This window comes from Chenopodium quinoa, unplaced genomic scaffold (genome assembly GCF_001683475.1).
Source record: "Chenopodium quinoa cultivar QQ74 unplaced genomic scaffold, ASM168347v1, whole genome shotgun sequence".
Classification (NCBI taxonomy): domain Eukaryota; kingdom Viridiplantae; phylum Streptophyta; class Magnoliopsida; order Caryophyllales; family Amaranthaceae; genus Chenopodium; species Chenopodium quinoa.
Genome location: NW_018744143.1, coordinates 2,739,177 through 2,765,045, shown reverse-complemented (window position 1 = coordinate 2,765,045; position 25,869 = coordinate 2,739,177). Strand labels below are relative to the sequence as shown.

The following is a 25,869-nucleotide window of genomic DNA, read 5'->3' as shown; positions in this document are numbered from 1 at the left end:
TCAATTATATCTTTCGATTAAAAGATTAATCGAAACTATAAAGTCAACTCCGTAATTTATTGAATCACTTTGAAATTCAAATTTGAATGGTTTCACTCTCTATATAAACTCAATTTGTCTCTCTTTCAACAAAAAAAAGATTTTGATTTACCAAAGTAATATGGAATCTATATTATAAAATCAAGGAGTATAAATAACAAATCATGTCCTTAAATCAAGGAGTAAATCATAAGGTATTTTCAATTTTTTTATTTTTTATTTTTTATTTTATTTTTTAATTTTATTTTTTATTATTATTATTATTTATTTATTTTTTTGTGTTATTTTTAGAAGTTGAAGATAATGTCCTTCATATATGATGAATGTATTTTTATGTATTTTTTAAAAAAAAAACATTTTTTGGATCAATATTCATATTTTAATTGGAATGGAATAAGTTCTTTGAGTCAGATCAATATGTTCTTTGGGACTGAAGTATATGTTCCTTACCTAATATTACAAACAATGTTCTTTAAAGTATATGGATTAAACATGTTCTTTGGGTATTGACGATTGTTTTTTTATTCTTAAAAAATTGTAAATCTCTTTTTTCATTGGTTAAAATAATACCTTTCATTAAGTGGCGTCCTAAAAACTATTGGGAGCACACAGAGTTTTTGGAAAACTATAGGGTAGAGACCAAAAGAAATATACTCGTAGTTAGTAAGGATACATTTAATTGTTAACTAGGTTAGGTCCTGTGCCATGCATGGTAATTTTCAATAAGTATTTTTTATATTAATACTATATTAAATATTTCAAATATTTTATGTTGTATTTATATCTAGAGCTGTCAAAAGCTAGCCCGACCCAAAAAATTTACCCGAACCCGTTCATGTCCTGACCTGTTTGAACCCGAGAAATTGGTGACTCGAACCCGATATGACCCGACCTGAAACCAACTCGAGACCCAAGTTAACCTTAGGATCGTGACCCAAACTCGAACATGACCCAACCTGAGATGACCTGACCCAAACATAACACTAAAGAACAACAAAAATGGCAGAAAAAAATGACACTAAAAATAATCAACATGTGTCGTCCTTGGCAGTATTGTTGAAGTATCCATAGTTAATTATAGATTATTGATTGATTAAAATTCTAATCATAAATTATTCAAGGAAATAACAAAAGTATCATTTGTTGATTTGATATTTGCATCATTGCTTTGCTGGAGATAGGCCAAGCCGATTAGACGGAATTAGTGGTTTAGGTCTTACCCTGGGATTCGCCCCAAGTCTGATTTGCAGGTGAGCGAGATGCCGAGTCTACCTCTGACAACTTCCTTTTTCTAGGAGGATTTTTTCAACAAATGTCAGCTGTATTAGTATTACATCGCTTATTAAAGCTTAAGGGTGTCTGCTCGTGGAATAGAAAGAGTTCGTTGCATCAACGCCCTTTTGTTTTAGTAGGCGCCAGTCTTCTTCATCTGGCCGCATTGCATCGGACGGAGAATTCCAGCCATCCATCGGTCCGAGTCACGCCGGTACAAAAAGAGAAATAGAAGCAAAGCTAATCGAGAGGATTGACCAGGGCTAATTGAAGTCAATCTTCAAGGTATTTTGATGACATAAGGCATTGGATACCTCCTGCGTAGAAGCGGACTCCCACATAAGCACGCGAACAAGGGGCGCCCAATCCTCACTCGACAACTCCGTCCTTTCTTAGGTGAGCTACGTGAGACCGAAGCTAGCGAAAGTGGTTGCTATGGTAGCAAGTTCGACAACAGACATCGCTTTTCTGCTTTTTGAATGGGTCTTTGACTATTGATTATGCCTTTTTCCTTTCCATCTCCCTTTCCTGATGAAAAGGCTCGTTAAGACCTACCGCACAGAAGAGTCAAGACCAGGCTCCCTAATAGAATGTTTAACCGATCCATTCCGGATTGACCGTACGGTCTTTTGAATACCATTGCAGACCCAATCACACGGGAAAGAGTCAAGGAGATTATCATAGGGCAACTCGACTCTCTAAAGCAAAGGGTGCTGGTGATAGAAGAGAAGGAAGGGAATTCAAGTTTCCATTTTGAATTAGGTCTATAGTTGCTAGTTGCTTCACCCCAATATGTTGATTCAAGCAGGAGTAGGAGAAGCTGTATTGGATCGGAAGCCGATTTGCTTTGATTTCATAAAACCCTAACATTTCTTAAAAAATAAATAAAAAAATAAAAAAATAAAAAAAGATCCGCATTTTATTGTTTACATATTAAAAATGAAATCAAGAAAAAATATAGGAAAAATTGCATTAAATAATACCACCTTCCACCCGTCCGCTAAAAACAAGTTGACCTTTTGATTATCTCTAAATAATACCACCTTTGGAAGTTGTCCGCTTTAAACAAGTCATGACATGTTGTTGACTTGATTAATAGGTATATGGGACACGTGTCAATGTTTGATTGGGTTAAAAAAATTAGTTTTTTTTTTTTATGTAATATTTTAATTTTTAATAGGTAATAAAATTAATTATTTTTATTATTTTTGTAAATAAAAAAGAAAAAAAAATAACCCCCTCCCCCACTAGCCACCCCTTCCCCTCCCTGCCAAGGCTGCCAGCACCTCTTCCCGGTCATCTAGCGCCACAACCTCCTCCTCGCGCCGGAAAAGCCGACCCCAGCATCCCGCCCCCCAACCCTATCGCCCCCTCCCCTTGCATCCATAGCCACCCCCACCCTCATCTCCAAAGCCACATGAAAGCAACCCCGAAACCTACGCTATACATCTCGAAACCCAAAATCGGCCATAGGATGGGGGTTTTTGGTGGTTTTTCGATAAGGTGGGTGGGTTTTTTCTGGAATTAGAGGGGTTTGGGTGTTCGATTGGGGGGGTTTTCAGGTCACCCGAAGAGAGAATGAGAGGGTGGGCTGGTGAGATATAGTCGGGAAAGGAAGTGAGATGGGGAGGAGAGGGTGGTCGGAAGTCATGGAGGAGAAAGGGAAGGGAAGAGGAAAGGGGATTTCAGGTAGGGGTTTCAAGGGGAAGTGGAAGGGCGACCGAAAACGGAGGGGAAGGAGGGTTGCTAGAAATGGAGGGGATGGTGGCTGCCACTAATGGAGGTGGAGGGGGAGGGGCTGTTAAAGGTGAAGAGGGGAAGGGGGGAGCGACGACCGACAACACGGGTGTGGGGGAAGGAGGAGGTTGCAGTTGGTGCCAGATTTCGCTCTGTAGTAACAGTAGCCTAGCGTGGATGGGCGTATGGTCGGTGAAGTGACTGGCTACAGGTGGCTGGGCTCTATCCTGGCTGCCGTTGCGGGCTACTGCGTTGGCTGGAGTCTTATCTGGCTGACGTGGCAGCACAACAGATTTAAAAAAAAAATTCATTTATTTTAAAAATAAAAATCAGTTTTAATTTTAAAAGATATTATCAAAATATTTTAATTGTAATTAACAATCATTAAAGTTATTATTAAGAGTTAATTACATTATTAAACGAAGTTATTAAAAAAAAAAAATTAACCGGTCATTCAGGTTGCAGGTTAAATAACTTGTTTAAAGCGGACAACCTCCAAAGGTGGTATTATTTAGAGTTAATCAAAAGGTCGACTTGTTTATAGCGGATAGATGAAAGGTGGTATTATTTAATGCAATTTTTCCAAAAATATATAATCTTGTGTCTTTCTAAAAAAAAAACCCCGTATGTCACAAATTATGTTAAGAATATTTGGGAAAGATACATTATCAAATCTTCTCCTATACTCAATCTATAAGTAATCATTATTATTATATGTATATTTGTTTCTTAAATTGTTTTTTTTTTCAAAAATAAATAAATAAATAAAAACCTAAGGACACACCAGGAGATTACACGTGTCATTGCTGTTGTGTCTTTAGTATATAGTTATTGATTGATTGATAGGAGAGAGAAATAATAAAATAAATATAAGTGGGATTGGTAGGAGAGAAATAATAAACTAGTCGTGGATCCTTACCAAAAGTAAAAATGTGAAAAAAATGGAAATTCCTTAGGAAATTGGAATTCCTATAAAACATGAAAATTAATTTACCCCCTACCTTGGCATGGTCACGCAAACTTGCCACATAGTTTTTTTTATGAAATTACATTATTGCCCTAAAAAATTTACAAAAATAGTTAAAGTTGCAGTAATACATGAGAATTATGTTAAGTTAACCAAACAAATCATCATAACTTAATTCATGGAAAATCCAATTTCCTTTATGTCAACCAAACATGATTTAATATTTCCCAGGAATTGCAACTTTCTATGGGTATTTAATTCCCATATGCAACCAAATGAGGCCTAAGTTTAATAAAAATAAATTCAATTCAGACTAAGGCCCTGTTCACCTCACCTTAAAAAAATAATATTAAGTAAAAATAATTTCAGTTCAGTAAAAATCAGTTTTAATCAGTAAACTTAATTTAAGTTCAGTAAAAATAAGTTCAGTAAAAATAATTTCATTTCAGCAAAAATAATTTTAGTTCAGTAAAAATAATTTCAGCAAAATTAATTTAAGTTCATGTAATTTGATGCTTTTTTTACTAGGCTTTTTTATGTAAATTATTTTTTCCATATATTGCAAAATAATGTCGTACAAGATTTTTTAATACTTCACATATATTTTTTTATGCATCACTTTTGTCTATACTTTTATCACATATTTTATAGTTATAAAATATAATATCTTTTTTTTTTTGTCAAGTATAAAATATTATGTCTTATTGATAATATTGTAGTCGGTGATATTTGGTAAATACAAGTACTATATTTTATAAAAGGGTAACAACATTCATCGTAATAGCATACCTAATCAATTACAATAAATTCAATAAGATATTGAAATATGATATTCATATATGATTATATATGCATGATCTATACAATACTACCAATATGTCGTTATATTTTTTTTTTTTGCTTAAATATCACATGCCTTGATATGATCAATCAATCTACCAATATTTGCTATAATTATTTGTAAATTACATGCAGTTAACCAACATATACGTAGTAAAAAATTGACCAACAATTCAAACCAAAAATTTAATTAACAATATTTGTTTTATGCATGTCATAAATTGTGCTAAAGTCTTTGGGTTTGAGATCGTTAACTCCAACGGGCCCGTGCCGGGGCCTCTTCCGTAGTCCCAAAAAGGGAAAAAGATGTGTCTGTCAGGTTCGGTTCTTCTTAGTTAAGTTGGGCGGGTTCGACCAGAAATGCTAGAAACTATTTTAACGATCAACTATATATTTTAATAGTCTCATATAATCATATATATATATATATACACACATATATATATATATGTGTGTGTGTGTGTATATATATATATATATATATATATATATATACACACACATACACACACACACACACACATATATATATATATATATATCATATGCCGGAATTTCACAATGGTCCTCCACCTCGAGGAATGCTGGAACATTACAATTATCGTCATTCTTCATTGCGTACTACAATTGAAAGGTGTTATGGCAACGTTAAGGGGCAATGGAAAATTTTGAAAAACATGTCACAAATGTCTCAAACATATCAATTATCAATCATCTTATCAACGTTTACTCTTCATAATTTTATCCGATTGTACACTTTAGGGATACCAATTTCAGAAAGATGTGCAAATGTTGAGCCTAGAGCGGAATACTCCATATTTGATGAAGGTAGGAAAGCTCAGATGGATATAGTACAAAATCAGATAGCATAACATATTTGGCAATCAGTTAGGGACATCGAGTAAGAAGATCATCATATGGACATTGAATAATAAACTTAAATAGTCATATGCAATAAGAAGCAATCCTTGTAATAATTTATGATTATAATAAAGTTGTGATTTTATTCTTATTATTATTAGTTTTATTGTTTTGGTATGTTTGGCGGTAAAGTTAGGCAACGAAAGGCAGTATCCCTAAACCTAATATCATATACAAGTATATCAAATACATATTTCCATAATATATAGGCCAACCATTTTTATATACGATATTATGTAAATTTATATGGTTGGCATAATATATTATCGTTATATATGCCAACTATATAAATTACAAAAATAGATTATTTTACCTAATACATCTATATATATATATATATATATATATATATATATATATATATATATATATATATAAATATTAAATCATTAAAAATGATATCTAAATCAGTAAAAATAAGTTCAGTTCAGTAAAAATAATTTCACTTCGGTAAAATAAGTTCAGTTCAGTAAAAATAATTTCAGTTCAGTAAAAATAAGTTTAGTTCAGTAAAAATAATTTCAGTAAAAATAAGTTCAGTAAAATTCAGTTTTAATCAGTAAAATTAAGTTTTAATTAGTAAAAATAATTTTAGTTCAGTAAAAATAATTTCAGTTCAGCAAAATTAAGGTGAAGTGAACGAGGCCTAAATTAAGTTAAAATTTCAATTAAATTAAGTATTAGTTCAACATAAATAAGGCAAAAAATAATAATGCCTCCATTTTATAAGATTTATAACTTTAAAATATATATATATTTCCCAAATAATATCAAAAATTACAAATAATATAAAACGAACGTAGTATAAATATAAGTGTAATCTTTGCCGCCCCCGCGCTCGAGTATTAACAGACTAAACCCATCATTTTTAATCAATCCGGTTAACCTGTTTTCAAATAAAGGTGGACCATGAGAGTGACTAAACAACTCCGTACCAATTACTACGTATAAACCTATTTAAAGATTTCCAAACCAGAAAACACAAACTTCCTTCTTTTGATCACACAATTTTATTCTCATTTTTCTCTCTTTTCTCCGCACTTCGCCGGCTATGGAGGATCCTACGATTCCAATTCAACCTCCTCGCAAATCCAAGTAATCATTTCTTCTTTTTAAGTTTCTGGGTTTTGATTAATTTTCTTAAATTTTGAATCTTTTTCTTGAATTGTCATTTTTTTTTGAATTAATTTGATTTTTTTGTTCTGGGGTTTTGAAGGAAGAGAATGTTTGCTGGGAGTAGTAGTAACAGTAGTTTGTCGTTTAAAGACCCTGATGTAATTGAAATTCCGCGTCCTTCTACCTGGAAATCGAAGCCTAGAAAGCAAAATTCGGTGAAATTCTTGAACTTTTTTGTTGTATAGTTTTGTTAATTTGAATTGAGTTATGTGGGTTGATCAATTTTTCATCTAATTTTTCTGGGTTTGAGTTTTGTGATTGGGCTTGTTATTGTATCAATGTAGAAATTGATACAGTGGTTCGAGTAGGTTTTTTAGTAATCATACTTAGTTCACAGAATTTCATTTAGTTTATAGCTTTTAAGGCATTATATTAATGCATAATTTTTGTCCTTGAGGATTTTGTATAGAAAACTATCTTTTTATGTAATTTTGTTTTGATAATTTTAAGAAGAAATCTTGAACTTTAAAAGTCAGAAGTTGATGGAGTTTTAGAATTTTGAGTTGTTAATTATGTTATTGTAATAATATCCCATGTTTCTAAATACTGGGCTATTGAAAATTTTATATATGCGCTTGATTAAAGGTTTTGAAATGGTTAAGGTCGAGACATTGGAAAATCAAAGCTAAGTGTATCTCTCCTTACATTAAAGGGAATGTCTTAATTTGGCTTTATTTTGATTATGTCAAGGCACAAGATAACGTTATACTCCGTACTTTTGTGCAAACAATAGGTTGATATATCATATATGGAGGTGAGGACTGGATAGTACATGTGTGCATGGTTGGTTGATTTGAAGTAAAATTTCTTTGGCATTTCATTTCTGTGTCTTGTGCTGATGTGATTTGGGTTATATTAATTTTAGGTGCTTACTGCATTGTTTGTCTTTGAGCTTTTGGTTCGGGAATTAGACATTTAAACCCTATTATTCTTAATGCCAGTTAATGTCTCATAACCACAGCAAAAATTAATTTCCTCTTTCTCTCTCATTTCCTTAGTGCTAGTGAACAATCTGAACATTTCATGGCCATTTAGAGTTCACAAGAGGCAATTATGAGTCCATATCACAACTTTTTTGTCTTTTTTTTTTTTTTTTTCGGGTTTGTGTTTATCAAAGCAATCCAAATACAATTTTGTTATGTATACACACTAGAAAAAAACATAGAAAACTTTCAAAAAATATTGTGATGTCACCGACCTTGTTAGGATAGTTTGCATACATTCATCAATTTTAAGAGTTTAAGTAACTGAGAGATTGGTTTTTGGAATTCTGAAATTCAAATATGGTAGTTTGAAAGTTTCCTTGTCTTTGTTTAGAAACATTATTTGTTCCAGGAAAAATATGGTCTTTTAGCTTTGATACTAAATCAATCAATCAATCAAAGCCTTAATCCCATAAATGAGGTCGGCTACAAGAACCAAAAGTGATTATTCCGTATATTCACCCACAAAAATATTCCTCCTCCATCCCTTACGATCAAAAACCTCATTTTTATGCAAATCCATATGCTTCATATCCTTCCTAACTTTTTCCAACCACGTCTTCTTTGGTCTCCCTCTACCTCTTTTAACCGCTCCATGATCCCACTCTTCCACTTCAACATGATGCTAAATGACTAACATTTTCCAAGCATCAACAAGCCAAATACTATAAATTTGTTTTACTTTTTCAGAATGTGAATAAGTAGTGCTGTCTTAGGCAATTCCTCTGTGTTTCAGAGGTAATTCTATGCAGAGTTTCATTTCCCTATCTCTAAAAAGGGTAAAATTTCCTTTGATCTTTAAAGGAAGCTCAGTGGCTCTCATTGCAAAGGTTTAGTACACAATCCCCTCAAATTTCAGTAATGAAACACTTTCATTCCTCAAATAAAATCAAAATTTTCATGGTTAAAGAAAATTCGACTTTCATATTTGTGAGAACTATTGTTCCATATCTAGTCTGAATCCTCCTGCTATTCCGCTTTATTATATCTCATTGCTCATAAGCTTTTAAACCATCTCTCTTTTTTTTTTTCTTGTTTTTTTTTTCTAGTTATATTTTTTCCACTATTCAAACAAAAGCTGCAAATCAGTTATTTTCTTGAAGCCTGTTCTCTGCAGCATATTCGTTTAAAGACCATAAAATACAGTCTTGTTACTCTCATATACACTGATTTAGCAGTGTTCCCTTGGTGAAGTTAGGCTTGTGCATTCCCAAAATTTCCTGGTCTTCCTCACTTCTGTAGCAATCCCAGCATATCATGAATGCCAATTATTGTGGCGATCCTTTCGGCACACAATTCCTCAAATGAAGAGCTTAAGAAGTGATCCTCCGTACAACTCTTTTCTGCTTGAGTAGTTTTTCTTACTCTTGAAAATTCTTTGATCACTTTTTTATACTTTGGTTCTATATATCCCTTTCGCTCTCATAAATTGGGTAATACCGTAATATGGAGTGCACGAGTGGCAAATTGTAATAAACAAGCTGTATCTTCGAAATGGGGTTTAATACAATAATACTCCTGTCAGATAATATCACAAAACAAAAACACTTATACTCAGCACACAAGCTGTATTATTCAAGATTTCAGGTGATTGCTTTGCTGTGCTTAGCTAAAACACGGTTGTTATCGCCTTGTTTATGCAAGAAATTGCCATCTTTCAGAATATCACATGAAAAATTTGCTTCTTCTGATCTGATAATTTTCATTAAGAATTCCAAAAAATTGTTGTGTTCTTCACCAAATGGACCCACGTAATAAAGTTTTGGCATGAAATAAACTAGGTCATGAGCCATTGCAATAAGTATGAAAAAGTAAATAACTTAGCTTTTGCACTCGCTGGTAAGACTGCTGGTTTTTTGTACAACTGCATTTTATTGCTAACAAGCTGTTGTCTTTGTTATTATTCAGGTCATATTAATCTAAAGTAATAGTGACTCTTGATTACCCTTGAAATGGATAGTGCTTTAAGATATTAAGAATATCTTTGATCAAAGGTTGCTTATAATAAGCTAATTTTGCAGTTGGCACTCTTGGCAGGAAAATTAAGCCATTTTATTGTTCCTTGGGTGCATGTTGAAGCTGTTATTTATTTATTTATTTATTTGTCATATTATTTTGGGCTCTCTTTTTTATTTTCCTTGTACCTATTGTCTGTATAAAAATGAAGTGCTCTCTATACCTTATGCAAAAGCAATGTGATTTTTCTAGAATATGAATCAGTCACATCTCTGTATACAGCTAGTATATGTGCTATAGGTTTTTTAAGTTTCCACGTCAATACATTTATACATTTTTCTTGCTTTTATGAGGAAGTGTTGGTGCTATGAGTTGATTTGTTTATTCTTTGCATGAAGATTGTTGGTCATGAGATCATCGTTGTTGATGACGAAGATCCTGCTGATGCTGTAATCATTGGTGAGAAAGCTGCCTCTAATGGTAAAGGAAAGGTAAAATTGTTTCCAAGCTAGTAATTCACATAGTCAACCTTTTCTTCATTAGGTTTTTTTTTTTCTTTTTCATTTTTTTTTTATCTTTTTTTTTTTTTTTTTTTTATAATTTTTTATAATTTTTTAAAATTTTTTAAAATTTTTTTTATCTTTTTTTTATTTTTTATTTTATGTATTTATTTATATTTGGGTCAAGGTGGAATTTTGAATTTCTTTCTTTCTTTTTTTTTTTTTTTTTTTTTTTTTTTTTTTTTTTGTGTAATTGTACAATCCACAGAAACCTATGCTTACTGGACATGAGGTGATCACCCTCGAGGATGAGTTTGATGGATTTGATTTTGGTGATGTATCCTATGATGATCAGTATGCTATGCTGCAATCTCATGTTGATAGTGTTGGATTTGATCTTGTTGATGTATCCTATGATGATCAGTATGCTATGCTGCAATCTCATGTTGATAGTGTAGACATTCCATCTAGAACAGAGGCATTTGCCCATTGGAAGCCAGCTTCAGCCGCAATTGAGAAACATGCAAAACCTGCGAGCAGTTCTTCTTTATATGGCTCACACACTTACTCTAAATTACAATATAGTGGTTCCAAGGTGGATCACTTCAATTCAACGAGTTCTCATAAACCTCACCAAATTAATGACTATTTGTCCGTGTATCCTCGTCATGAATCAAAGCGTTCTTCCTCCAGTCTTCCAACTTCTCAGAAGCATGCCCAAACTAGTGGCAATGTTCTACCAGTGCCTCAATATCTATTACCTGTGAATTCAGCTACTTTGAATTTTCCGCATATGCCCTACTCTTATGGAAGTGCATATGCCCAACCGTCACAACATTCCATCCATGGAATTCAAGATCCTATTTTAACTAGTGCATTATTTACTAACAACAATTCAGGGCTCGAGGGAATATGTGCAGACATATCACCACCCTCTTCTGATGGGCAAGGCAATTCTAGTGAAAATTCTATTTTGAAGAAGCTGGAACAGTTTAAGAAATTTGACACCCTAGAGGATCACGTAGGTCATTTTTATGAAATGAAAAATGTTTCTTTGAAACCGGTGAGGTTATGGATACTTGTGCTTGTATTTCTGTCCTTACACTTAGCAATAACCTTATAGAGCAGCTAATGATTTATATTGTTGTTTTTATTCCTGATTCTGAATAGTCCAAAAGCTGGGTAAATAAAATTGCGGATGAGTGGAGGATGCTGGAAAAAGATTTGCCAGGTTCATTTTGACTTTGTACTTGTGTTAAAAACTTAAAATTATGTCAGTTATCATCAATATATTAGAGGTTTTTTTTTTTTTTTTTTTTTTTTTGGCATTTCGATCATGTTTGAAATTGCCACCGAATCCTGCAAAAAATGTTCAGACCAATTCTATTAATACCATGCAGGGGCAGCTTATTAATAGTTTAATACCTTTGTCTTGAATTTACGTTATTTACTGATTGCCTATTTTCTTATCTTCTGCAGATACAATATTTGTTAGGGTTTATGAGGCTAGGATGGATCTATTAAGGGCTGTCATTGTGGGAGCAGATGGAACACCCTATCATGATGGCCTCTTCTTCTTTGATGTTCATTTCTCTTCCACCTATCCAAATAAGCCACCAGTATGTACTTGATTATGGATATATTGTCAGTTCCTTATTTTGCTAAATGTATCTAACAATGTGGAATTTTATTGTCCAGCATGTAAATTATCATGCACATGGCCTTCGAATGAACCCTAATCTATATAATTGTGGCAAAGTATGCTTAAGTCTTCTGGGAACTTGGAGTGGTTCAAGAGATGAGAATTGGCGACCTAACAAATCAAATATGCTACAAGTCCTTGTCTCAATACAAGGGCTTATCTTAAATGAAGAACCGTATTATAATGAGCCTGGTTTTGCACATTCCAAAAATACCTCTCATGGCATCCAAAGGTCCAAGGATTACAGTGAAAATGTATTTCTTCTATCGCTGAAAACGATGCTTTACACATTAAGGAACCCACCAAAGGTAAGGTTGTGGCTATAGCATAGCTTACGTTTTTTTTTCAGGGAAGAAATTCTAGTGATGTTGGTAGTAGATTAGTTATCCCTTTCTTTATAATTTTTTAATTTTTATTATAGGGTATGAGCTAGTGTTATGCTGTAATCGTCCTATTATTTCAGGCTTATAAGTAATCTCGATGTAGTTGATCTTTTGTATTGCACATTGCAAGGCACTTATCAACATGGCATCTTGTGGAAATTTTTCATTAATGCTTACTTTGTATTATGAAATGGCCTTGATATTGGTTGATACTGTCCATAATATGAGCAAGTTTGTTATGTTAAACAGGTGGATTTTCTGATATGAGATTGAAAAATAATGTATATGTTTGTGGATTTACATAATTGTTTCATTTACTTGGAACAGACTGAACTTTACCCCAACTTTCACCTTCAATGTTAATTATAATGGTAAATTCTATAATTCAGCTGAGATTGTGATTGAACTCCATGATGGTTATTGTGGACTTTGTATGTTGTGTAATGAGGATTTAGTTTTCAAAAATTTAATACAGCCTCTTTGTTTTGGCTGCAGTATTTTGAGGACTTAGTTTATGGGCATTTCTACCAGCGTGCTCATGATATACTGGCAGCATGTAGAGCGTACCTGGATGGTGTTGAAGTTGGGAGTTTTGTCAAAGGTAAAACCCAAGCTACCCAGGGGAAGAAAAAGACTTGCTCTCAATCAATCAAGATGAGTTTGCCAGGCCACATCAAATCACTCGTGGAGGCTTTTACCAAAATTGGTGTCAAGGGATGCGAGAAATATTTAGTCCCTGGGGACAAAGGCACTAAGAGATAACCGACCAGATGTAGCCGACTCCCCCCTGGATGGGCAAATGTTGACACTCGGAACATTTCTATGGGAGCTGAGCTGCAATTCTGGCAACCCTTATATTTGGAAATTGGAAGTTGGGATCAGGGAACCTCGGTATATATTCTCACTAATGCTAATTAGTTTTGCCTTTTTGTCACTGTATATAGGTGTAGTTGATGTTGGGGATAGCGTTAGATCAGAATATGGCTTTTAGAGTACAGCTTATTAATCGACATGCTTCTTCTTTTGGTCAGAACTTAGTTATCAATAATTTAGTCAGTTAGCTGCTCTCTAACACTGAAAAGATTAAGCAGAAGAATTAGAGAATCAGAGATGTTATTTTGTGTAGCATTTCCTTTTCTATGTTATTGGTTTGGTGTTCTGTGAGATCTAGTTTCTTGCAGTAAAAGAGTCCTAGTGATCATTGGAGCTGGAAAGTAAGTTTTTCTGCTTCTGAGAGTCGCAATCTGAAACAAGCTGATTTCAATTGCTGAATTTGTTAATGTTTCTAGTGATGAAATCCAATTTTAATCTGATCTGTATTTCATGCTTGTGTCTCTTCTCTTGAATATGTTTGTAGTTAATCTTAGGAAGATTGGCGGTGAATATAATCCCAAATTTTTCGCAATGCGCAAATAATGCTCCAAATTTAATCCCAGCTTGTTAATTCCAAAATTTTCGACTTCTTTATAATAATAATTTTGGATAAACTTGATTTTTTTGACGCATGAACTTGATATAATCCATACTTCAGGAATCACATTCTCATAAATCATAATCATCTCAAGCGATCTTTGTATTACCACTTTAGCGGAGATTGTTTTATATTAATAAAAACCCGTTCTAAACTTGGAAAAGGGAAATGTACTTATCTTTTGTATGTACAGACATTTGTTAGCTAAAGTATAGCTCTACTATTATTCCTAATACTGTTAAAACCGAAAAATATGCCTTGAATGTGGATGGGGAGAGGAGAGGCAGCTGCCAAGAACACATACAGCTGGTGGAGTGGTGGTGGAGCGTTGGGAACGAGGATTGGCTATTCGACCATCTGCAGGCTGCCTGCTGCTTGGTGGGTCAAGGCGAAGTTCGACACTAAAGTGCTGGTAGAAGTTGGCTCGGGTCTGGGTATAGCAGTGGCAGTGGGGTGGTGTCTTGTGCTGCTGTCTAATTTCGGGAGCTGTAGGAGCTAAGAGTGATGGAAGCCAAGGCGGGTTTTCGAGGTTGAAGATGGCAGTGGAGCTGGACTTGATGAGCTAGTGGTTAATACTTAAAGAGTGATTGTCTCATGGTTACTAGCAGCTTTCTTATACATTGCCCTTTGCCATTTAAACACTTATAGTCTTATCTGGCTTATTCCTTTCTTCTTCTTGCACACAATTGAGATATGAACTCATTAATAGCACATTTCCCCTTTTGACTATTATAACTTATCTTAAGTTGTTTAGATTGTACATGAAGATCACATTTTCTTTCATACGAAATTGGGATAAACATAGAATATGACCCATATTTGGATTTCTGTTATACGAAGTTTCCGTTAAGTTTTTTATTTTTTATTTTTTTAATTTTGGTTTTTGACTTTATAATTTTGAGAAAAATATTGTACAGATAAGAAAAGCTTATAAAAACGAAAGGAATAATATCTCTTTCAATAAGTCTTTTGTAAGGTGGGTGTACGTTAATTTTATTGTAAGATGATCAGTTTGAGGATATCTTTAACTATTTTTATGGTAACTTTAATCCTTAAAGGGTAACTTTTAATTTGTCGTTGGTTTGAATTTTATTTTAATATGTAATTTCTTATAGATTTATGATTACATACTCATTTTTTTTTAATTTATTTTTTTTAAAGGAAAGGCTAATATGATTAATATAATACATTATAAATTATTTATAAGATAAAATTAATTATTAGAAAAATATTACTTTTGTAGTATATTGGGTAACTATAAATACTTTTAAAATAACTTTAACCCGTCTTACAATAAATTAATGTACAGCCGCCTTTTTGAAGAATTTGTGTATCTCTTTACTTAGATATTATTTGATTAACATACTCTAATGTTAATCCCAAAATTTAAATCATATACTCCATATAAACTATTGGGAAAAGAAAAAAAAAATTCAAAAATTTGTAAATACAAAATTTATGCTTGTATTGTAATTGGAAGAACAACTTGAAAAATGTTCCTACAAACAGGGCAACTCTGCCTTTTCTTGAACCATTCATCTATACAATCAGAATGAAATACATGACAACATCCAGGAAGAACCTTACACATCTCATCATCTTCATAACCTTCTTTTAAGCAAATCGAACACCCGCTTCCTTAGGCACTTCTATGAACTTCATAGCCGGTATGAGATCGATTAGTCTCAAACCCTTCGTCTCTTGTTGCTTTTTGTTGCTGTCGTTGCCGTTGTCGTCTTCATTTAACAAGGCCACGTTCAAATGATCATCTTCAAATCGATATTGAAGATGATCTAATGCTTCAATATCCGTGTTTTCGGTACGAGGCTTGCAAAGATGGATCAACAATGTGGTAGCAAATAAGATGATGTAGAAGCAAGCCAATTCCTGCAACATAATAAAAGTCACTATTATCTGAACTACCCATTTTCTATAATTTGTATAATTTTTAGATGATGAAATCTAACTCTATTTCTAGCAAATGGGTTGGAGTTAATTTGTAGTTTGTACAACTAATATTGATGATGAAGAGGATAAACATACATTATATTAAAGTGGAGTGTAACAATAATTGCTCTAATTCTAATAATATAAAAACAAGAATAATTTAAACAATCATGCATTTAGATGACGAGGATAGGAAGTTTTGAGAGTGTCAACTGTCAAGTCTATTATTGTGACCATTATGGGATTTGTTTCTTCTTCAAGATAGATTTAACTTGATTAAGATTAATTACTACTATAAATGAAATAATCATAATTGTATTGTAATCAAAAGTATTATTTTTTATGTTAATGTCACAATAATTTTATTTATTTATTTAATTGTTTTTTTTTTTTTTTTTTTTTTTTTTGGGTTAAAAGGAGTATCAAATACGTTAAAAAAAAAAGGAAAAAATAGTACCTATGTGTGTTTCAAACCTAATGAAATACTTATTTCGTCTTCCCATTTGAATAGCCTAGTTAGCTTTATTAATTTCTGATTTAAAGAGAAGAAAAAAAAAAAAACCTCTTCCATCACATATTTTAATTTTTTTTTACGTTATTTACATATCCTACTTTGACCATTTTTTTCTTACTATCCACCTTCAAATCCACTCTCTCACCATCAAAATTCTAACCCCCTTAAAACCACTATTGAGACAATTCTAATAGGATCTCACATTATTATGTTTAATCATAACTATAAATCACAATGGCTAGTCAAAGTAGAATTTGTCAATTCAAAATTAAACATGACAACTAAAATAGAATAGAGGAAGTATATTGTAGTATTATGAATTTTGATGATAAATTGACAATCATTTACTTTACTTTTTGTGAACTGCTATTCGTCGCTCCCAATTTACAAGGCGTCGCTCCCATTTTAATATGAAGTTACCATTTTGCCCTTTGTTAATTTGGGCTATATAAGGCTCCACAATTTTGTCACAAAGATTCCCGAGCATTTTAATATTATTCCCGAGCACTTTGACCCGCCACTTGCTTTAAAAAAATTCCGAGCCCAAAAATTCCCGAGCCCACCACCAAAAATCCAAATTTTTTCAAAAAAATAAAATAAATCATCAAGGCTTAGCGACAGGTTTTGGACGATGAATGACGACAACGATCGTACACCGGAGGCATCGTCGGAAGAATCTGTAAGTCATTGAAATTCTTTTTTTTTTATGAATAGGGGACTTCCGCCCAAAAAATCCGAATCCTCCATGGAGGATCCGCCTAAGATTTCCGGATCTGCCATGGAAGATCCGGAAATTCTAGGCGGATGTGTACATACGCCTGGAATTTCCGGATCTTCCATGGCGGATCCGGAAATCTTAGGCAGATCCTCCATGGAGGATCCGGATGTTCACATCCGCCTGGAATTTCCGGATCTTCCATGGCGGATCCTCCATGGAGGATCCAGATTTTTTGGGCGGAAGTCCCATTTTCAGAATTTTTTTTTTTTTTTTTTGTATGTTATTGATTATTATGATTATTATGACTATTATTGTTGTTGTTGTTGTTGTTGTTGTTGTATTATTATTATTGGTGAGCATAAATTGGGTTGCGAAAAAAATGTGGTTTGTAGTTGTTATTAATATTGTTATTATTGTTATTGTTATTGTTGTTATTAGTTATTTTTGTTAGTATTAGTTTATGTTAATGTTAGTTAATATTAGTTAATGTTGTGATATTAGTTAATGTTAGAGTTAGTTAATAGTTAATATTAGTTAATGTTATGATATTGGTTAATGTTGTGATATTATTATTATTATTATTATTATTGTTATTATTATTGTTATTATTGTTATTATTATTATTATTATTGTTGTTGTTGTTGTTGTTGTTTTATAAATATTATTATTATTATTGTAATTATTATTATTATTGTTGTTGTTTTAAAAAAATTGTTATTAATATTATAATTAAAATACTAATATTGGAGTGTTTTGTGTGTTTTCTTTTATTTTTATAGGATTCGGAGTTTGAAGACGGCGGTAACGGGGTGAATTATAGTGCGAATTTTATCACAGACACGTTTTTTCTAACGTTTGATGATGCAGTTAAATGGGCAGATGATGTTGCCATAAATCTGGGATTTATTTTGGTTAAATCGTCTTACAACAAAACCAGAGATGGTCGATCGTATAGATATTTGAGATGTGATCGGGGACGAAAGAGCAAGCCGAGAGATCTTGAGAACGCAATTCGGAAGGATACAAAAACCAAAGCCAATGGTTGTCCTTTCTACATCAAGATATATTACGAGTTCATCACCGATAGTTGGAAGATTCTGGCAAAAAATGATGCAACTGGGATCCATAACCATCCAATGATTGTGTATCAGGAGGGTCATCGTAAAATTAGTGGCTTGAGCCCGGATGCGAAGAAGGTTGTGCGTGACATGACAAAGTCGTAGGTTGCACCGCGTAACATCATGGCGACTATTGCAGAGCAATTTTCTAATGATCATCCAAACATCAAACATGTTTACAATTGCGGAATGACTTGATAACAGAGATGTCTGATGGGAGAGGAGTTGTTCAGCAATTTCTTCATTTGGCGAGACAGAGTCAGTATATTTAAAGGGTCATGTCTGATGATCTCGGTGTTCTACAACATGCGTTTATGGTGCACCCAATCACGGTAAACATACTACGCACGTACCCACATGTGATTGGTATGGATTCGACTTACAAGACCAACCGATACGGGATGCCGTTCTTTGAGATGGTGTGACACCGACAAATCATAATTTCCTCGTCGGTTATGTGTTCATGCGCAACGAGTGCACGACAAGCTATCAGTGGGTTTTGCAGAGATTAAGAGAGTTGATTGGGTATGATAAGGAACCCTGGGTATTTTTGACAGACCGTGAGCTTGGCCTGTGTGCGGCATTGTGAGAAGTGTTTCCAGGGACGTCGCATTTACTTTGTCAATGGCACATTAACAAAGATGTGGAGGCTCGGGTCACTGATATGTTCAAAAGCAAGAGATATAATGGAAACTAATGGAAACTAATCATGGATGCTGCAACCGAGGCGGATTATAATGCTGCTGTAGATACAATGAAGGCTCGGTGGGCAAGTTATCCGGTAGTGATTAGTTATGTTGAGAGAACATGGCTTTGTCATAAAACAAAATTTGTGACATTTTGGACGAACCAAATTCGTCACTTAGGTAACACGAGTACTTGAAGAGTTGAGAGCCAACATTCGGCCGTGAAGATGTGGTTTGAATCTTCGACAGGTTCTTTGTTATTATGTTGTAGTTTGTAATCCCCCGTATTTTCAAATATTTTATAAATGAAATTTTATTTTATTTATAATATTTATTTGTATTTTTCCATAATATAATTTGCTATATCCTACAATCCATTGTTATAAAAACAAAGCCTAACCCATTTGTTTATTTAATTGGCCCATTATTTTCATGAGGCCCAATTTTATACTATAATTCTCTCCTATAAATACCCCATGAATCCCCAAATTTTCCCCCACACAAAAAGGTTAGTCTTATTTTCTTCCTCCATCTTGTTTTCTCTTCTTTTGTTAATTCAACCCAAGTTTAAATCTTTATCAATTTTTGTTATTTAATTGTATTATTATGGTTTGATTATGTATATGAATTATAAAATATTACAAATTTATAAGTTTTATTATGTTTAAATTATGCATCAAAATTTCAGATTTATTTAGTTAAGAAATTAAGGTTTAAAACTTGATTTTCATGGTTTTAGGGCTTAAAAACGTGTTGCTAAAGTTATTCAATTTAAGCATGATTATATTGTGATTCTACTATGATTATGATGACGTTTAATTCAAAAGCAAGTTTTCAATTTTTCGTAGTTAATTTATGATTTCCGTTCTTAATTTCTCTTAATCACGTTTTAATCACGTTTTGCCTCTGACTCGTCTGATTTTTACAAAAAAAAATAGTGTTTTTCGTGTGTAAAAAACGTTTTAATCAAATCTCAGTACCTCTGGTAGTGAGCACCACCCTCTCGTGGCCAAATTCAGCCTCTAAATATGGTTTTCGGGCAGTTTTTGATTTTTAACGAAGGCTTAATGTTTAAAATAAATTTTTAAATTTTTATAAAGCTTTAAACTTGCGGTAATTTTGTGAATAAGTATGTATTTTAATGTTTTTATGTAGGAAATTTTAAGAATAAAAATAAGCTTTTAATTCTAGCAAAAAGGAAGGTTTTAATGTGTTATTTAATTGAATTTTGAAGGTTTGATTGAGTTTTTATGAAACTAATTGAATTCTAATTATATATTTCAAGTTTAGATTGTTGCATTCATACATTCTACTATTAAATTAAATTTTCAGATTTTTAATTTTGGTTTTAAAGGTTTTAAATCATGGTTTTATGATGGATTTTTAGGTTTTAAACTACTAACCTACTATATAATGGTTAATTCAAGTAGAGATGTTTATGAGGTTGTTTTATAATCTTAAACTAAATTTTCAGATTATAATCCTTACTTTAAATTTGCTGGAATTTTATGTTATAAGCTATATTTTCATGATTTTAACATATAGACTTATAGTTGAACTATTGAATTATTAACTTTGACTATTGTGTGTAATTCAAAAGCATTATTTCAATGGTTTAAGGGGTTTTAAAGTAAGTTAGTATTGCTGTAAATTATATTGCTTGGGTATTGATTGAATTAGTATTGTTTGGTTTAGGAGAGGACTTTGTAGAAGGTGATTTTTAGTTCCTAAAGTGGCCAACCAATTCGTTTACTCAAGGTACGTACACGAAAACCTTGACTTTAGAAGCATGTTTAAGGACTTGGAAAACCTTAGAATCATGTTAGGAAACTTGTAGATTGGTTGGTTGGAATTGTATGGTAGTAAGTTTGATTGGTGAATAATGTGATGATTGGTTTTGTTTCATGTATGAGAATTGCGTATTAATTTATCTTGTAAGTATTATTTATGCATTAACATACAAGATGAGCTTAGAGACAAAGGTACGTGAATATGTGGAATGAATTATTTTAATACTCGTTCATGTTTATTGAAATGGAATGAGTAAAGGGAGAATTAAAGTCTTATAAGACGAGGTCGAGGATTTGAGGTGCCTTATGCACTTAAGGTGTTTATACATCGAGGTAGTTAAAGGATTCAATACTAAATATTGTTTGTCACTAATAAATCAAGAATTGAATTGGAACTTTGAATTGCTTGAGTGTTTAATGTTTGATTGATTGTATTATTTTGCATTAGAGTCATCACCAAGTTTAAACTGTTAAATCATGTAAAGTGCAAGAAGGATGAGCAATAAAACTCTGGATTTGTGCACATCTAGAGTAATGACAAACAGGGGTTGGGGTACACGGGGTATTAGCCGTGTACTTTTCAGAGGCCGTCTGATCTACGAGTCTCTTGTTTTCAAATACTTTTAAAATTATAATGAGTTAGATGAGATCTCATACTAGCTATGGCCACGGAGTCGCGCCCGTCTGCCATTGGATGTTTATTAATGTTTCCGAAAGGAGGCATAGGGTTTTCTTTAATTAATGTTCCGAAATGGAGCATAGGGGGACAACCTGGTCTATTGCTTAATCCAACCAATGAATGAAATGAATTATTGTTAGTTTTTAGTGAAGTCTTAGTAATGTTAACAGTTGAGACATGTGCCTGAGTAAGTAATTAAATTGTGTGTGTTGATTGCTTATTAGTAGTATGCTAGGAATTCTTTATTATATTTCGTAGCTTGTATGTACTTAGCGTTGCTGATTGCGTGCTTTGTGTGTCTTTTTTCCTGGTCATGTCCTTCGCCTTTCGATGACCCTATAATGATCCAATTTTTACACTTGTAATATTGGCAGATTAATCACAGGTCTTACCTAATCAGAACTTGCATCAAGGTGATGGGATTTTGAGTGGAGTGTTGGTTAATCTCACAGTTTATTTCATTTCATTTTATTTCATAAGTTGGATTTATTTTGACTCTGATTTTATTTACTTACTATTTTAACGGGTTTTGAATAAGGGCCATAATGGTTCCAGCTTGTAAGACTAAATTTGGTTTTGATTATTGGTTTTGGAAACTTATTTAAAACTGAGTTAGTTTTTCCGCTGCTAAATTCTGAACTAGCCTTAACGTTTGAACACGTGGCGGTAGCACGTCAGTAATTTTCTTACAGATTATTAAAGGTATTTACAGGTTTTGAAAGAGAGAATTATTGGGGTGTTACATAGTTGATGTATTTACTTCGTTTTAGTTATTTTAATTATAAATCGTAACGGGTTTTTAATAATTTTAATCAACGGCAGGTTCTTTGGATACCGTATGGGCCCGAGTACATTGTCATATTGGTAATAAGATCATTGCAATTCGTAATGGTTTGGAGACATCTAGGTTGAAGATTGGTGAGAAGTACATACAATTGCCACTGTCACGTATTAACGGCAAGGTGTCTCAGCATTGTTTGAAAGTTCTCGATGACGAGACGAGAAGGATGAGGGAGCTGAGCTATCAGGTGTATGAGCATTGTGGATGTGCAATGCGTCTGACCCACGGTTTGTCATGTGCTTGCCAGATACATGATTCGCTAGTTGTACAAACAGGCTTGTATATAAGGAAAATTCATCCGTTCTGGAAGACCTTGGTTATCGGTGATGGTGTTGATGTACCGGTGTTCGTTAACGACTCGACCGTGGATGCTACACATTTTCGTTCCCTGGTTGATGAGGTCATTGGTAGTGATCCCGCTGTACTTCGAAATGTATCTCGCATCATTGAGGAGGAGGTGCATCCGGATCATTTAAACCTTGAAGATCCACATGTAAACCACAACGTTCGAGGTCGACGAAGGAACAATGATACAAGATGAGATCCTTGTTATTTCGAACATGTCAACCATCGAAACACTCAACGTGGTGCACAAAAAATAGGTACGACTGGCTATTGTGGTTTGGACGTATTTCATCTTGTAGCGTATTAATAACTGAACATTAATTTTGTGGAGAAGCAGAAGATCCATGTGACATCCGCCACTGCAGGTATTTGCACTTGCTTCCAGGACCGATATTGCCTTACATCACGGCATGGAAGGATGTCATTGGTGATGGTAACTGTGGCTTTCGTTGTGTGGCCGACTTCTTCTTCGGTGATCAAGCAGAATGGTTTGACGTTCGGGAAATAATAGCAAACGAGGTCGCCGCTCATCCATTCCTGTACGAAAGGATTTACGAGATTGGAAGGGTTTGGATGAATGTAGAACGTATTCGATGGGATGATGGGGCGGTTGATTCACGACATTGGATGGTTGCAATTCAAGATTTATTTCCTATTGCTACTTGGTTCAACGCAAGGGTTATTATTCTTGGTGTAGGCACCGTACCAAACTGCTACTACCCATGCCTCACGATCTTACCGTTGCGGGCACGAAGCACGGTCAGGGCACCCGCCCGAGAGTTTGTGATCGCTACAGTTCGGGGGTCACATTTCATCCGTATTGACCTTGCAGAATATTCACCTGTAACACCCCAATAATTTTCTTTTTTAAAACCTGCATTAACCTGTAAGAGAATTACTGGCGTGCTACTGCCACGTGTTCAAACGTTAAGGCTAGTTTCAGAAATCAGCAGCGGAAAACTAACTTAGTTTGTAAAAGGTTATAAGTTTCAAAACTAAAAGTCAAAACCAAATTTAGTCTTACCAGTTGGAACCATAACGACCCTTATTCAAAACCTAGTAAAATAGGAAGTAAATAGAATTAGTGTCAAAATAAAATCAATTTATGAAATGAAATAAGCTAATTAAGAGATTAACCAACACTTCACTCAAAATCCCATCACCTTGATGCAAGTTCAGTTTGTGTAAAAACCTGTGATTAATCTGCTCCCCAATTTTACAAGTGTAAGAATCGGATCATTACAGGGTTATTGAAGGGCGAAGGCCAGGACCAAGAAGAAACATACAAAAGCACTCAATCAGCAACACTGAGTACATACAAGCTACGAAATATAGTTAAGAGCCTTAGCATGTTACTAACAAGCATTTTGTACACTCACAATATAATCATTGACTCGAACACATGACTCAATTGTTAATCATTACTAAGTTTTCACTAAATAGCATTGATCCTTTCATTAATTTGATTGGATTAAGCAATAGACCGGGTTGTCCCCCTATGCCCCATTTCGGAACATTAATAAAAGAAAACCCTATGCCTCCTTTCGGAAGACATTAATAAACATCCAATGGCAGACGGGCGCGACTCCGTGGCCATAGCTAGTATGAGATCTCATCTAACTCATTATAATTTTAAAAGAATTTAAAACAAGAGACTCGTAGATCAGACGGCCTCTGAAAAGTACACGGCTAATACCCCGTGAGCCCCAACCCCTGTTCGTCATTACTCTAGATGTGCACAAATCCAGAGTTTTATTGCTCATCCTTCTTGCACTTTACGTGATTTACCAGTTTAAATTTGGTGATGACTCAATTGCAACACAACACAACCAATCATACATCAATCATTCAAACCATTCAAGTTTCCAATTCAATTCTTAATTTATTAGTGACAAACAACATTTATTATTGAATCCTTTAACTACCTCGGTGTATAAACAACTTAAGTGCATAAGACACCTTAAATCCTCAACCTCGTCTTATAAGACTTTAATTCTTCCTTTATTCATTCCATTTCAATATTAATGAACAAGTAATAAAATAATTTATTCCATATATCCTTGTATCTTTGCCTCTAAGCTCACTTTGCAAATTATTGTATAAATAATACTTATAAGGAAGAATCAATACAAATTTCTCATACATAAGTCAAACCAATAATCACATTTATCATCAATCAAGCTCATTACCAAACAATTTAAACCAATCCACAAGTTCCCTAGCATGATTCTAGGTTTTTTCCAAGTCCCTAAACATGCTCCTAAAGTCAAGGTTCCTCGTATTCTTATACGTATCTTGAGTACACGAATTGGTTGGCCACCTTAAGACTAGAAGTCACCTTCTACGAAGTCGTCTCCTAAAAAAAACAACAATAGCTCAATTAATACCCAAGCAATATAATTTACAACAATACCAATTAAACTACTTTAAAACCCCTTAAACGATTGAATTAATGCCTTTAAATTGCTCACAATTGTCAAAGTTAATAATTCATACTTCCTCCGTTCCTAATTAGATGACACGTTTCTTTTATCATGTTTGCCAACGCACAATTTTAACGATTTATATCTCCCATTATCAATATTGTAAAATTATAAAAAGTGAATATTAATAAAATATATATTAAGACGATTCAAACAAGATCCCACATGATTATATTTTAATGTAGCTACAAATCACAAAAGCTAGTCAAAGTGTTGTCTATGTATAGTGCAAAAGTCAAATTGTGTCATCTAAAAAGGAACGGAGGAAGTAGTTCAATTACAAGTTTGTATGTTAAAATCATGAAAATATGGCTTCTTTCGTAAAATTCTAGCAACTTTAAAGTAAGAATTATAATCTGAAAATTTATTTATAACATCAATCCTTCGTTAAAAATCTAAAACTGCCCAAAAATCATATTTAGAGACTGAATTTGGCCACGAGAAGGTGGTACTCACTACTAAAGGTAGTGATTTTTGATTAAAGCGTTGTTTACACACGAAAAACACTATTGTTTTGCAAAAATCAGACCAGTCAGAGTCAAGACATGATTAAGAGAAATTACAAACGAAATTCAGAAATAATTACGAAAAATTTAGAACTTGCTGTTGAATTAAACATCAACATATTCATAGCAAAATCAAAACAAAATCATGCTTAAATTGAATAACTTTAGCAACACGTTTTTAAACCCTAAAACCATGAAAATCAAGTTTTAAACCCTAATTTCTTAATTAATAAAATCTGAAAATTAATTATATGCTTAATATATTATAAACTCAATAAATTTGCAATATTTCACA

General features: G+C 33.3%; 1 protein-coding gene across 1 annotated transcript; it reads left to right on the top strand.

The window, feature by feature from the left end:
• Nucleotides 1–6,726: 6,726 nt before the first annotated feature.
• LOC110693276 (probable ubiquitin-conjugating enzyme E2 26) lies at nt 6,727–13,800 on the top strand. Its single transcript, XM_021870439.1, has 8 exons — nt 6,727–6,871; nt 6,993–7,107; nt 10,290–10,382; nt 10,660–11,454; nt 11,562–11,622; nt 11,871–12,010; nt 12,090–12,401; nt 12,972–13,800. Exons 1-8 carry the CDS (start codon nt 6,828–6,830, stop codon nt 13,236–13,238), a joined length of 1,827 nt encoding a protein of 608 aa, XP_021726131.1. The 5' UTR covers nt 6,727–6,827; the 3' UTR covers nt 13,239–13,800.
• The last annotated feature ends 12,069 nt before the right edge of the window (nt 13,801–25,869 follow it).